This window comes from Lacerta agilis, chromosome 4 (assembly GCF_009819535.1).
Source record: "Lacerta agilis isolate rLacAgi1 chromosome 4, rLacAgi1.pri, whole genome shotgun sequence".
Classification (NCBI taxonomy): domain Eukaryota; kingdom Metazoa; phylum Chordata; class Lepidosauria; order Squamata; family Lacertidae; genus Lacerta; species Lacerta agilis.
The window spans coordinates 25,253,776-25,266,263 of NC_046315.1; the positions used below are offsets into that span (position 1 = coordinate 25,253,776).

General features: G+C 41.5%; 1 protein-coding gene across 1 annotated transcript in view; it reads left to right on the plus strand.

The window, feature by feature from the left end:
- The first annotated feature begins 378 nt into the window (after positions 1-378).
- Positions 379-12,488, plus strand: part of LOC117045428 (WD repeat-containing protein on Y chromosome-like) — a 29,916-nt gene continuing 17,806 nt past the window's right edge. The window contains exons 1-11 of the mRNA XM_033146454.1: positions 379-658; positions 1,360-1,413; positions 2,658-2,741; positions 3,079-3,144; positions 3,824-4,054; positions 4,643-4,722; positions 5,123-5,215; positions 6,468-6,513; positions 7,529-7,575; positions 8,881-8,998; positions 9,114-9,183. Of these exons, the coding sequence (XP_033002345.1) occupies positions 587-658; positions 1,360-1,413; positions 2,658-2,741; positions 3,079-3,144; positions 3,824-4,054; positions 4,643-4,722; positions 5,123-5,215; positions 6,468-6,513; positions 7,529-7,575; positions 8,881-8,998; positions 9,114-9,183 (961 nt within the window). The 5' untranslated portion in view covers positions 379-586. The remainder of the gene's footprint in view (positions 659-1,359; positions 1,414-2,657; positions 2,742-3,078; positions 3,145-3,823; positions 4,055-4,642; positions 4,723-5,122; positions 5,216-6,467; positions 6,514-7,528; positions 7,576-8,880; positions 8,999-9,113; positions 9,184-12,488) is intronic.

Sequence of the window (12,488 nt, forward strand, 5' to 3'; positions counted from 1 at the left end):
TCATAGACAGATAGAGTTGTGTCCCTGTGTTCACACTATACCTTTCAAGTACATTTCCTCCCTCAAATACTTCTGGGCACTGTAGTTTACCCCCTCACAGAGTTACAATTCCCCGCAATGCTAAAAAAAACTATAGTGCCCAGAATTCTTTGAGGTGAAAAATGTGATTTAAAGGAATTGTGTGTGTGCATACAGCTGTGCCTTGTAAAGGAAGCTGTTACCTCAGTCTGGAAACAATCTACTGTTGTTTCTACTGTTACTGCTGCTACCGCCAGCAACTAATAATTAATGATAGGTAATTTATTATTAAGAGATAGTTAGTTAATTAATAATAATAATAACAATGCCAATGCCTGCCTTCTGGTGTTCTGACAGCATTCTGAATGAGTTGAGAGAGCCGACAGATACAACAGACCCTCTGTTTCGACGTGCGCAGACTTCATTAGGAGGGCGTAGGTTGCCAGCTGCGTCTCCAGTTTCCCTTAGCAGTTTTTCAGAAGCTCGGGAGGAGGAGATAGAGCAGCTTCCAGAATGGCTGCTGAAGGAGCTACTGAAAGGGCAACAGAGGAGTCACTCCATTGGACTCATGGAAAACCTACTGGAGGGCGAAAGTGTTCGTCATCGTGTTGACTCATCCAGAAGCCAATGGAAAGGAAAGGTATAGTGAATTCTCTTGCTGGGCTCCGAAGGGCTTTTCAAAATGGTAAATGCTACGAGAGGATGAGGAGAATCCGAATTTGTTGGATGACAATGGGCTCAGTCACTGGCTTTCCACGATGTCAGACAGCAGTTCCCTCTATAGAGTCAGTTAGAACCACACAGCACACATTGCAATCTCCACAAGGATACCACTGAAAGCCACTTTGCAGACACATACCCAACAACCACCTGGAACATGAAACAAAGAGATGGAACACCATGGTTCCAACTACTTGCAAACATTATGGACAAGATAGGAGTCGATTGTCATGGGGAAGCTCTTTTCCCCCCGCAGCCATCCTGATAGCATATGCTCCGGGTCTGATGCTATCATTAGGCAGAATGAGGCAGCTGCCTTAGGTAGTGGATGATGCAAGGGGGCGTCATCTAGTGGTAGTGAGTTTTTGGAGGACTGAGCTGTGTGCCAAAGTGGTTCACTGGGTGGGGTGGAGCTGCTACACTAGCTTCCTAGCAGGTGAGTCGCAGTGATTTACTGGGAGAGAGTGGGGAAAGAGCAAGGCTGCGGGAACATAGGTTGCAATGAATTGAAAGGTGTCCTCATGTAACATTAAATCCATCAGCATCTCCCAAGTCCTAAAAGGGGCCCATGTGCATCATCATTTAATTATTTTATTTTTATTTATTTTTTGTCTTGGCAAGATTGAGCAGCAAGTAACTCTGGAACAGCTTCAAAAGCTACACGTGGCCTTTCAGGTACGACCATCCCAATGAAATCATGTCAATGTATATTATTTCACTGATAATGTATATCATTTCACTATATATTGTTTCGCTGTTAACATATTGACTGTAAACTGTAACAAACTGTTCTCTCATACCAATTATAGAAGGGCACCTATTTAACTTGCATTTATGCCTCAGAAAGTTTGAACGAAGGAAGTATTGAGAAAAAGTGTTCATGAATTTTGTTAAGAGAGCAATGTAATCATTACTGGTGTAATGTAATGCATGATAAATATAAGTTCTGATATGTTAGCTTGCAAAGTTATCTCAAGCAGGGCTTTGTGGTCCCTGTGTCCAGCCCTCACCTGCAACCGTATCCTTGTCCTGTCCTGTCTTCCCCATGCACTGTAGTCAACCAGGTGCTGTGGAACATAGGAGCCTCCTGTCTTATGAGCTTAAAGCTGAAATAAAGTGATAGATAGATAGATAGATAGATAGATAGATAGATAGATAGATAGGAGTCTCCTGGACCAGGTCAAAGGTTCATTTAGTCCAGCATCCTGTTGTCACAGAGGCCAGTCAGATGCCTACTGGAACCTCTCAAGTAGGACCTTAAGTCAGGTCTTAAGGTCCAATGCATCTTAAGGTCCAATCACATCCTTAGGGCTAGATGAATCAAACATATCTTGGGAGTTCTGGTTTCATGGCCTTCTAAGGGTTCCCTATGAGCAAAGTATTGACAAGTGTCTTTGACATGGAGTTTCAGCAAAGTCTGTTAATAGCCACTTCTGAATGAGTGAGAAGCATAATGAGTTTTTGTATGTGCAGAAATCAGACCAGAAAAGCAGCATGGCTTGCTTATGTGCCTTTAATAAAAGAAGCAGTGATCAGCAGGCAAATTGTATTATGATGACCTGGCGCTAAATATTATTACTTGCTAATTACTGAACATCAAACTGCTGTTAAAGTGACAACCACAGAGCAGGATCAAAACCCGGCAAATCAGGTCTGCCTTGTGACATCGAAAGCAGCCCAGGGTCCCTAGGAACCCCAATACACTGGGACTGCCTACCCAGTTTGGGGCAAAGATATGAGACATACAATATCTTTGTGCTTTATGTTTTCATTCAGGTTTGATTACAATTTTGATTTGTCCAGGGAGAAAGAAATAGTACCAGAATGAGGCCTTGCTTTGAAAAGTTGTGCTGCTCTCTTGGCAAGTCTGCTGCTTTATAATAGGACACTATATTTCCTGTTGCTTTATCTGCTTCCAGGACTTAGAAATTAATGGACATAAGTATTTGGATGTGGAAAACTTCAAGCGCACGTTGAAGAAATGCATGGGGTCACAAAATGCAGTAAGCAAAGCACAGTTTGAAAACCATACCGCAATGGCTTAATACCCTAGATGAGATGGAATGGGGAGAGGGGGAGGGGGGAGCACTTTCTGTCCTGTATTTATGCTCTTCACACTTACCTGGGAGTAAGTCAGTGGGGCTTGCATCAGAGTAGATATGCATAGGATTCTACTGTTAGCCTCTGGCTTCCATGCACAGCCCCACTGGACCTTAATCTTTGTTGGTGCCACCATTTGGGGCAGGTAATGTTAGCTGGATTGAAGCTAGAAACTGTACCTCATGTAACCTTGACCGTTTGTGTGTTAAAGATTGTTGTGTACATCCTTTGCTCCTACAGAGTGATGAACAAATAGAAAAGCTTTTCATGAAAATTGACTGTTCTGCAACTGGCAGAATTTGTTGGGTAAGTGTGTATTGGAAACCCCAGTAAGCGATAATTAATTAATTGCTTAAAATAGGATGTGACAATGGGTGAAAAGATCATGCCAAGTCAAGGAATATGCCTTTGAAAGAAAGAAGTTAATGTATTTCTCTATAACACAGGGCACTAAATAAGTATGCCAGCCTTTCTCAACCTTGAGTCCCCAGATATTGCTGAACTACAATTCCCATCATCCCCAACCACTGGTCCTGCTAGCTAGGGGTGGGAGTTGTAGCCCAACAACAATTAGGAGCCCAAGGTTGAGAAAGTATGCTATGATTTCCCTTGCCCTTGTTAAGGTTTGGCAGGTGCAGGGGCTGGTTCTCAGAACACAAACAAAACCAAATTTCTCCTCCAACCATACACATATATAAGATTGCATTATCAATGTGAAGTTTCATCCTTAAAGTGTGGACACTGAACTTCTTAGTGATACAACAAGGGTCTTGTTTTCTCCTATAGCTGGTGCCTCACAATGCATACATTACCAACATTAGTTGGCTCCATTTTGGCAGTGATGTGTTTATGGTGCCATTGTTCCTATGCATAGTTTCTTAGGAGTAAGCCCCATTGAACACAGCAGGACTCAATTTCAAGTACATACGCATGGGATCTGGCCTCTTGAGCGCTGAGACAATGACTGTCACTTTTCCCACCCCAGCATGACTTCTGCACATATATGCAGCTGGAATACGCTGAACAACATGAGTCATCTGCCCGGTTGAAAGAGGTCTCTTTTGCACTACCTGCCACCATAAAGGAGATCCCACATGGAGAGCCTGTGCTGAAAATTTGCTCGCTGTTGGATAGCACATTGATAACAGCTCGAGAAGACGGACATATTTCCTTCTGGTCACCACAGCTCAAGCTGATACGAAGCAAGATGGTGTTTGTATGTCACATTTTCTCATGTCATAGGTTCTGGGATGGCCGGTTTTACTCATTTATTCATTCTCCAAGGAGCTCAAAACGGCAAACGTGGTTCTTCCTCTCCTCGTTTATTCCTCACAAAAGCCCTATGAGGTGGGTTATGCTGAGAGGCAATGACTGGCAGAAGGCCTGCTTATTTATTTTGGTTTATATTGCACCCTATGCCCTAAATTCTGTCAAGATTACATTTTAAAAGTTCCTCCTCATTCACCTGAACTTCCTTAACATAAAAGGTTTGTGTCCTTCTATCTTCTACCCAGGACTGTCTGTACCTCAGCTACTTTTAGTTCAATTTTCATTTGAAAAGATGAGAGCTGAAGTATTCATGATTCAGGAATGATTGCTTATTCCCCCCCCCCTTTATATTTAAATCCTGCCTGTTTTTCATCACAGAACCCAAGGCAGCATACTTGTTTGTGTCTCCAATGCAGTCTCCCATCCAAACCCAGATCTACATTGCTTCACCAATATGGTGGGCTCATGGCCTTCAAGCCATACCTTGGAGGTGGCAAGCAGCATTTAACTGCTTGCTTTTTATTTTATTTTTAAGGAGAAAGCCTACAGAAAATCTAAGTGGTTGATGGATTTCACTGTCATGACACCGTATAATAAGTTGATATTGGGAACTGGGTAAGTGCCCTATGTGCAAAAGCTCAAATAAAAGCCTGTTACTAATATTTCTTTTGTCCAAAGCTTTGGGGTTGACTGAAGAAAGCTGCATAAACAAAACAGTTTGGGATCTTGGCCAGCGTCACAGGGTTGGCATAGTGGACAGGGCATTGGCTTCGGGGCAACTTGATGGGATGATGGAGATCAGAAACGGAATCTCTTGCCTCTTTGAATGATAACAAATAGAAGCTGCAAGGGTCCCTCAGTTAGTCACAACCTGGGGGAAGGTTTTGAACCCTTTCCCCAACACTGTTTTCACAAGGAATATCCCTCCTTCAAATGCTAATTGCCTCCTTATTTTGGGAAACCTGCACATACATCCCATGATGGTAAAATATATAATATTTCAACTTTGTGACAGGGATCGCGAACTTCAGCTCTATGAAAGCTCCAACTTTGAACCCTACCTTCAAATTAGCGGTTTAGAAGCTATACCTTTGAATGTGGATTACTGGTAAGGCACTCAAAATTCAGGTCTTATGTCAATTATCTGCTAATAATCATGGCATACTTCTATATGCAGGGGTGTATCAAGGGGGCGGGGGGGCCCCCGCCCCAGGTTCCATAATGGAGGGGATGACAAATTATCAAGGATTTTTTTTTTTGAAAATGCCTGCTCCGAAGGTCTTATCTTACTATACTAGGGATTATATAGCTATATATGAAATTTCATGCCTATCGGTTAATATCTTGACCCTCCTCCACCAAAATAGCTGTTCACTTGGCTATTTTCCTATGTCATGAAGGTTGAAATTTCAGTTCAGAGAACACTTACTGTTCCCAACCCTAACCCTGTGGAAAGCCATCTAATTAGACTTTAATTTGATTTTGAGATGTTTTTAGGAGGTAATTTAATTATTGTTTGATTTTATACCAATGTTATGTATCTGATGTTAGCCACCCTGAGCCCGACTTTGGCCAGGGAGGGTGGGATATAAATAAAAGGTTTTTTTATTATTACTTGTTATTATTCCTTTGTAAGAAAATATGAAATAACGTAAAACCATTTTTGTGGTGGGGGATCAATGGGGGGGGGGTTGACAAGAAATTTTCCACACCAGGTACCACCTGACCTTCCCATGCATGGGGGGGGGGGATTTGACAAATTTTTGCCCCCAGGTACCAATTTACCTTGCTACGCCCCTGTCTATATGTGTGGCTATATATTACACTTATATCCTCTTCTTCAAGCTCAGGTTGGCTTACTTGGAACTTCCAAGGAGGCTCAGAATCAGGACCCAACAGCCTCTAGTAGCTACCAAGGCCCCAGGACTTGTTCTGGGTCTCCTTGGGCCGAATGTCAGCCTGTGTTAAGTTGTTGTTTTAATTTCCCCATTACATTAAATGATGAATGCCCTGAGTACTGATTCCATAAAGCGTGACTGCAGGAAACCACAGGAAGGGAGAGTACTGTGGTTTATATACTTACGCATGTGTGTTTACCGTCTGCACTTATGAACATTTATTCCACATTTGAGACCTTAGAATTCTTATAACAATTGGTTAACTGTGCACTGCATGAAGACAAGCTGGCAAAATCAGTAGTTTATGCTAAAAATCTTTGGTGTTAACATAATCTCCTTTAGATGTGTCTTCAGGTTTGTCTTGGAAGTTATTGTGCAATCCAAAATATTACTTTGGCTCAGGACACTGATTTTAAGGAATACTTAATTTTTCTTCCTCTTTGTTTCCCCCCTCCAATTCAGCTACACAGATCATGATGAATGCATGATTCTTTACGGAGATGACCAGGTGTGTATGGGGGGAGATGCTTGCTAGGGAAACTGTAGGCCTTAAGACTCAGTGGGTGGGGAACACAGTTTGCCACAGCTGCTGTTTATTTTTTATTTTTTTATAAAGAATTTATTGGTTTTTTTCAAAACAAAGAATAATCCTACACCTACACCAACATTAACCCAGACAATTACCCACCCACAGTTATGACAAAACAAATACAAACATACCAAAGATTCTTTTTCTTATTTAAATACACACACACAAAAAAAAATTATTGTTCCGAATCTTTACGGTTGACTTCCCCTGTCTTCTCTCCTTCGGTTTCAAATCCAAATTCTACTTTAATAACTTCACCTCTCTAAAAATTAAATTCATTTAAAAAATTCAAATCTAAGCAATCTTCCTAAATTCTTATTTTTTAGTTTACAATAATATCTCACTTTTATCTTGGATAGAATCAAATCATATTGTAACTTCATAATAATTGATAACAAAACTTCATTTCTTAACATATTATTCTTATATCAAGTCAAAACAAACCTCTTCTTTCCCTTAAACTGCTGCTAATAACAAAAAAAAATCAAAATATCCCTTTTCTTGTTTAAAAACACTTAATATCTTGACACACCGATTTGAGGGTACCATAACAAACCATTTATATTTTACCCTTAATACAATTCACCCTATCCCCGCTCTAGCCATTGTTTAATTCCTTGGATTATGAAGTAGATATGTAGGACTTTCAGATAAGCAAGGTTGGACTAAGGGAGATCCCTCTAATAAATCCCTCTCGTACATGATTTTCTAATGGGAAATCTCCCTTGCAATCATGCCAGTGTCCATAACAACATGCAAAGCAGGCAATCGGTACAGATTCCCTATCAATAAGAACAGCTGCTGCAAGATAATCCTACTCATCCTATTCATCTCAGGGTTTTTGTCTTCAAAATCCTGAAAGCCGCCCGATTGTGACCTTTCCTGCAGTTTGTTTTCAGCATGTTTCGAGTGTGCACCTTCTTTGTGATTGCAGGGCTGTGTCAATATCTTGCTCATCTGCTCTGTGGGAGAGGTCCTAAGGCAAGTATTTGAAAGTGTCTGTTGAGAATTAAAGGAGACATTTCGTTAATCATTCCACGAAAGGTGTGCTTCCAGTTGCCAACTTCCCTGAGCAACGGTAGCCACAAACCTGGAAACAGAAAACAATTCCTAGAAGAGGCCCCCGTAATCTTGGGAGGTTTGGAGCTACTACCTGTATTGCTGTGTTTCTACAGTGGTGGCTGTTTAACACGGCTGATGCAGCTAGTAAGTTTGGATTCTGGAAACCGACTTTTCTGTGCACAGTAAGCCTGCTACCTATACACATTCAACTTGTGCGCATTCAGCTTTACGCATTTGGCAAAAAAATGGATGGATGGATGGATGGATGAATAAAAAGGGAGTGGAAAGGGGGCAGGGTTCTGGGGAAAATGACTTTCGCAATCCAACCTGCCATTGAAACCAATGGGTTTTGATTACAGTGGTACCTTGGTTTGCAAACGTTTTGGATTACAAACACATCAAACCCGGAAGTGCATGTTCTGGTTTGCAACCTTTTTTGGATTACAACCCACTATTATTTATTATTATTATTATTATTATTATTATTATTATTATTATTATTATTATTAGATTTCAAACATTTGGGGGGGAGCCCCATTGGGTTACAACCTGTTTACAAACGGACCTCCAGAACGGATTATGGTTGTAAACCAAGGTATGACTGTATATGCGATTTTGGCTTTAGGCATGATCCTTGGAACGTAACCCCTGTATAAATTGGTGGTTTGCTGTACAGGGACTAAGCTCTTCTGCAATACACATGACCATGATGTGGCAACTGAACTCTAATGCAGAGGAGCATTATTTCTCTGCTTCCTTGTCTCTGCTCTGCTGCAGATAGAAATACAAAACTAACAAAAAGTTAGGGTGGCATCTAGGAGGACATTTTCCAGCTGAACAGAAGGGGAAGAGGAGTATCTATTCTTCTCAACAAAGGGAGATAACTTGACTCTGTGTTTCAGTACTTAATTGGAAGGTCATGCAAGAACTAAGTGCTCTCTCTAGCCAGTAGTACAGTGTCCTCTTCAGTCAATTATGAAGGTGCTGCAATTGGCTTTAGAGCCCACAGATGAGAAAGGTTAGGGACCTGTGAGGTGAACTATGAAACAACAGAACGTGCTGGGGCTCTGAGAGCTTCCACTAACGAACTCACAACATTTTGCAAATCACAAAACAAAGATCAGGTGCTTCCTATGCCGATAAATGGCCAAATTAGGAACCTGTTAGGATGGACAAGCTTATTAATTTTCTTTAATGTTATTATGTTCTCTGAACATGTTTCAGAACGTGGAAGAAGCTGCCCAAATCAGAAAACCTTCCAAATATTAGCCTTGAGAATGCGACTCTTTCTCCTAATGTCACTTACATCCGTTGGAAAGTTCATGGAGACTGGGTTACTCAGGTAAACATTGTAAATTTGGGCCAAATACAATTATAAAACAATCTCACAACACAACATTATTTAACCAATATTTTGTAGCGTTTTGATAATATATTATTGTTTTCTGTCTTTTTAGCTGAATTACTATGATTCTATTAAAGCAGTCATTTCTGCTTCAAGCCACGAGCCTACAGCCGTAGTAATAGGTAATTATATTTCTGCTTTTAAATCCGGGAAGTTGTTCTTACATGTTTCCGTTTGCTTGGCTTATATACAATTTCTTTTCCTTCCCATGTTACAGTGTTGTAGTCACGTTGCAAGTACCCTCCATGTGATCAGTCAGGATGAAGAGTTTAGAGCAGGGTGAGGAACCTCTGGCCTCCAGAGGTTTGATTTTTGATCTGATTTAATAGCTGTACTCTGCTTTTCAATTGTTGAGCTCAAAGCGGCTCACAATAATCACAGTAGTGTTAAAAAAAAGCAATGAGCATTGCAATCACAATAATATCAAACACACTAGCATATAAATAAACAACAATAAATTCATCAATAAGAATTAAAAGTAGTGTGGCATATACCAACAGGGAAAGGTTTTGAGCTTCTTTTGGGAAAATCACAAAAATCCAGACATCTTGCCAATTTACCGTATTTTTCCGCTCCATAGGGCGCACCGGACCATAGGGCACACCTCGTTTTTAGAGGAGGAAACAAGAATTTTTTTTTCTGGTTTTCCTCCTCTAAAAGCCCTGTTTTTTTGAGGATCCGCTAAAAGTTTTGCAGCTTTTTTTGCAAAGGGAAAAGCCCTGGTTTTTTGAGGATCAGCTAAAAGTTTTACAGCTTTTTTTGCAAAGGGAAAAGCCCTGTTTATTTGTTTGTTTGTTTGAGGATCAGCTAAAAGTTTTGCAGCTTTTTTGCAAAGGGAAAAGCCCTGGTTTTTTGAGGATCAGCTAAAGGTTTTTTGAGGATCAGCTAAAAGTTTTACCACAGCAAACTATGGCAAGTTCTTAAAGAAATGGGAGTGCCGGATCACCTCATTTGTCTCCTGAGAAATCTCTATGTGGGACAAGAAGCTACAGTTAGAACTGGATATGGAACAACTGATTGGTTCAAAATTGGGAAAGGAGTACGACAAGGCTGTATATTGTCTCCCTGCTTATTTAACTTATATGCAGAATTCATCATGCGAAAGGCTGGACTGGATGAATCCCAAACAGGAATTAAGATTGCCGGAAAAAATATCAACAACCTCAGATACGCTGATGATACTACCTTGATGGCAGAAAGTGAGGAGGAATTAAAGAACCTTTTAATGAGGGTGAAAGAGGAGAGCGCAAAATATGGTCTGAAGCTCAACATCAAAAAAACTAAGATCATGGCCACTGGTCCCATCACCTCCTGGCAAATAGAAGGGGAAGAAACGGAGGCAGTGAGAGATTTCACTTTCTTGGGTTCCATGATCACTGCAGATGGTGACAGCAGTCACGAAATTAGAAGACGCCTGCTTCTTGGGAGAAAAGCAATGACAAACCTAGACAGCATCTTAAAAAGCAAAGACATCACCTTGCCGACAAAGGTCCGTATAGTTAAAGCTATGGTTTTCCCAGTAGTAATGTACGGAAGTGAGAGCTGGACCATCAACAAGGCTGATCGCCGAAGAATTGATGCTTTTGAATTATGGTGCTGGAGGAGACTCTTGAGAGTCCCATGGACTGCAAGAAGATCAAACCTATCCATTCTCAAAGAAATCAGCCCTGAGTGCTCACTAGAAGGACAGATCCTGAAGTTGAGGCTCCAGTACTTTGGCCACCTCATGGGAAGAGAAGACTCCCTAGAAAAGACCCTGATGCTGGGAAAGATGGAGGGCACAAGGAGAAGGGGACGACAGAGGATGAGATGGTTGGACAGTGTTCTCGAAGCGACTGGCATGAGTTTGGCCAAACTGCGGGAGGCAGTGAAGGATAGGCGTGCCTGGCGTGCTCTGGTCCATGGGGTCACGAAGAGTCGGACACGACTGAACGACTGAACAACAGCAACAACAAAAAGTTTTACAGCTTTTTTTTGCAAAGGGAAAAGCCCTGTTTATTTGTTTGTTTGTTTGTTTGAGGATCAGCTAAAAGTTTTGCAGCTTTTTTGCAAAGGGAAAAGCCCTGGGGTTTTTTGAGGATCAGCTAAAAGTTTTGCAGCTTTTTTACAAAGCCCTGTTTTTCTGAGGATCAGCTAAAAGTTTTGCAGCTCTTTTTTTGCAAAGGGAAAAGCCCTGGGTTTTTTTGAGGACCAGCTAAAAGTTTTGTAGCTTTTTTGCAAAGGGAGAAAAAGCAAAGAGGAAAAGCCCCATTTTTAATGGGGTTTAACTCACATTTCTGCAGCTTCTGAAGGAAAGGGAGCCATTTCTAGTTTCCAGACAGATAATCTAATCAGCAAGTCGCTGGGGAAACAAACAACCTCCCCCTGCAGCACATTCAACAAAGGAGGCCTGGGCGAGGGGGCGGGCCGAAAGGGAGCCGGGACTCTTATCTCTCTCCCGATCTGTTGCTGATCAGCTGCTGAGCGGGGTCCTTTCAACACCCCTTTTTCTCTTTGTAAAATAACAAGCACTACCTGCTTTTGGCCCCTGGGCAATTCGGCTCCAGGGACCACCACTCGCTCCATAAGACGCACAGGTATTTCCCCTTAATTTTTAGGAGGAAAAAAGTGCATCTTATGGAGCGAAAAATACGGTAGAAGTAATAGACATTGTGAGGGCCCAAAATTACCTAACTGGCTGGAGTAGACAGATCCAACAGGGCTCTGCTTACGTACTTCTAATGGCAGGTTCTACTCATGGTAGATTCCACACAGCAGAAATATTCGCTTCAACATTTGGTTTTGGGATAGAGCTGTGGTGTGCTAGGAAATGAGAAAATGGAGGTAGGCAGACATGCAGATTACATGATTGGAGGTTGAGGCCTTTTGTCTCTTTTACTGTCATCTCTGTTATGAAGGCAATTTCTCTTATCTCCAGTGCTTTTCAGCCAGACCCACACACCCCATTCCCTATAACTATCTGCCTATCTGAGCAGTGTGTGAAATCATCTTTCCCTGAGAGCAGTTTCTTGATGCCTAAACGGTCTTATCTGTCAGACCTGCCTGTAGAGTTTACATGTTCTTTCCTTTTACAGTGGTACCTCTGGTTATGTAATTAATTCGTTCCGGAGGTCTGTTCTTAACCTGAAACTGTTCTTAACCTGAAGCACCACTTTAGCTCCTGCTGCTGCTGCTGCATCGCCAAAGCACGATTTCTGTTCTTATCCTGAAGCAAAGTTCTTAACCTGAAGCGTTATTTCTGGGTTAGCAGAGTATGTAACCTGAAGCGTATGTAACCTGAAGCGTATGTAACCCGAGGTACCACTGTAACTAGAATGTGGGAAATCGTGCAGCTTCAAACACTGCAAGAATCTCCCTCCCATTTTCTTAAATGTTAAAATGGTCCACATTTTCCAATCCCAAAATGTAAGGGTGTTTATTGTGTATT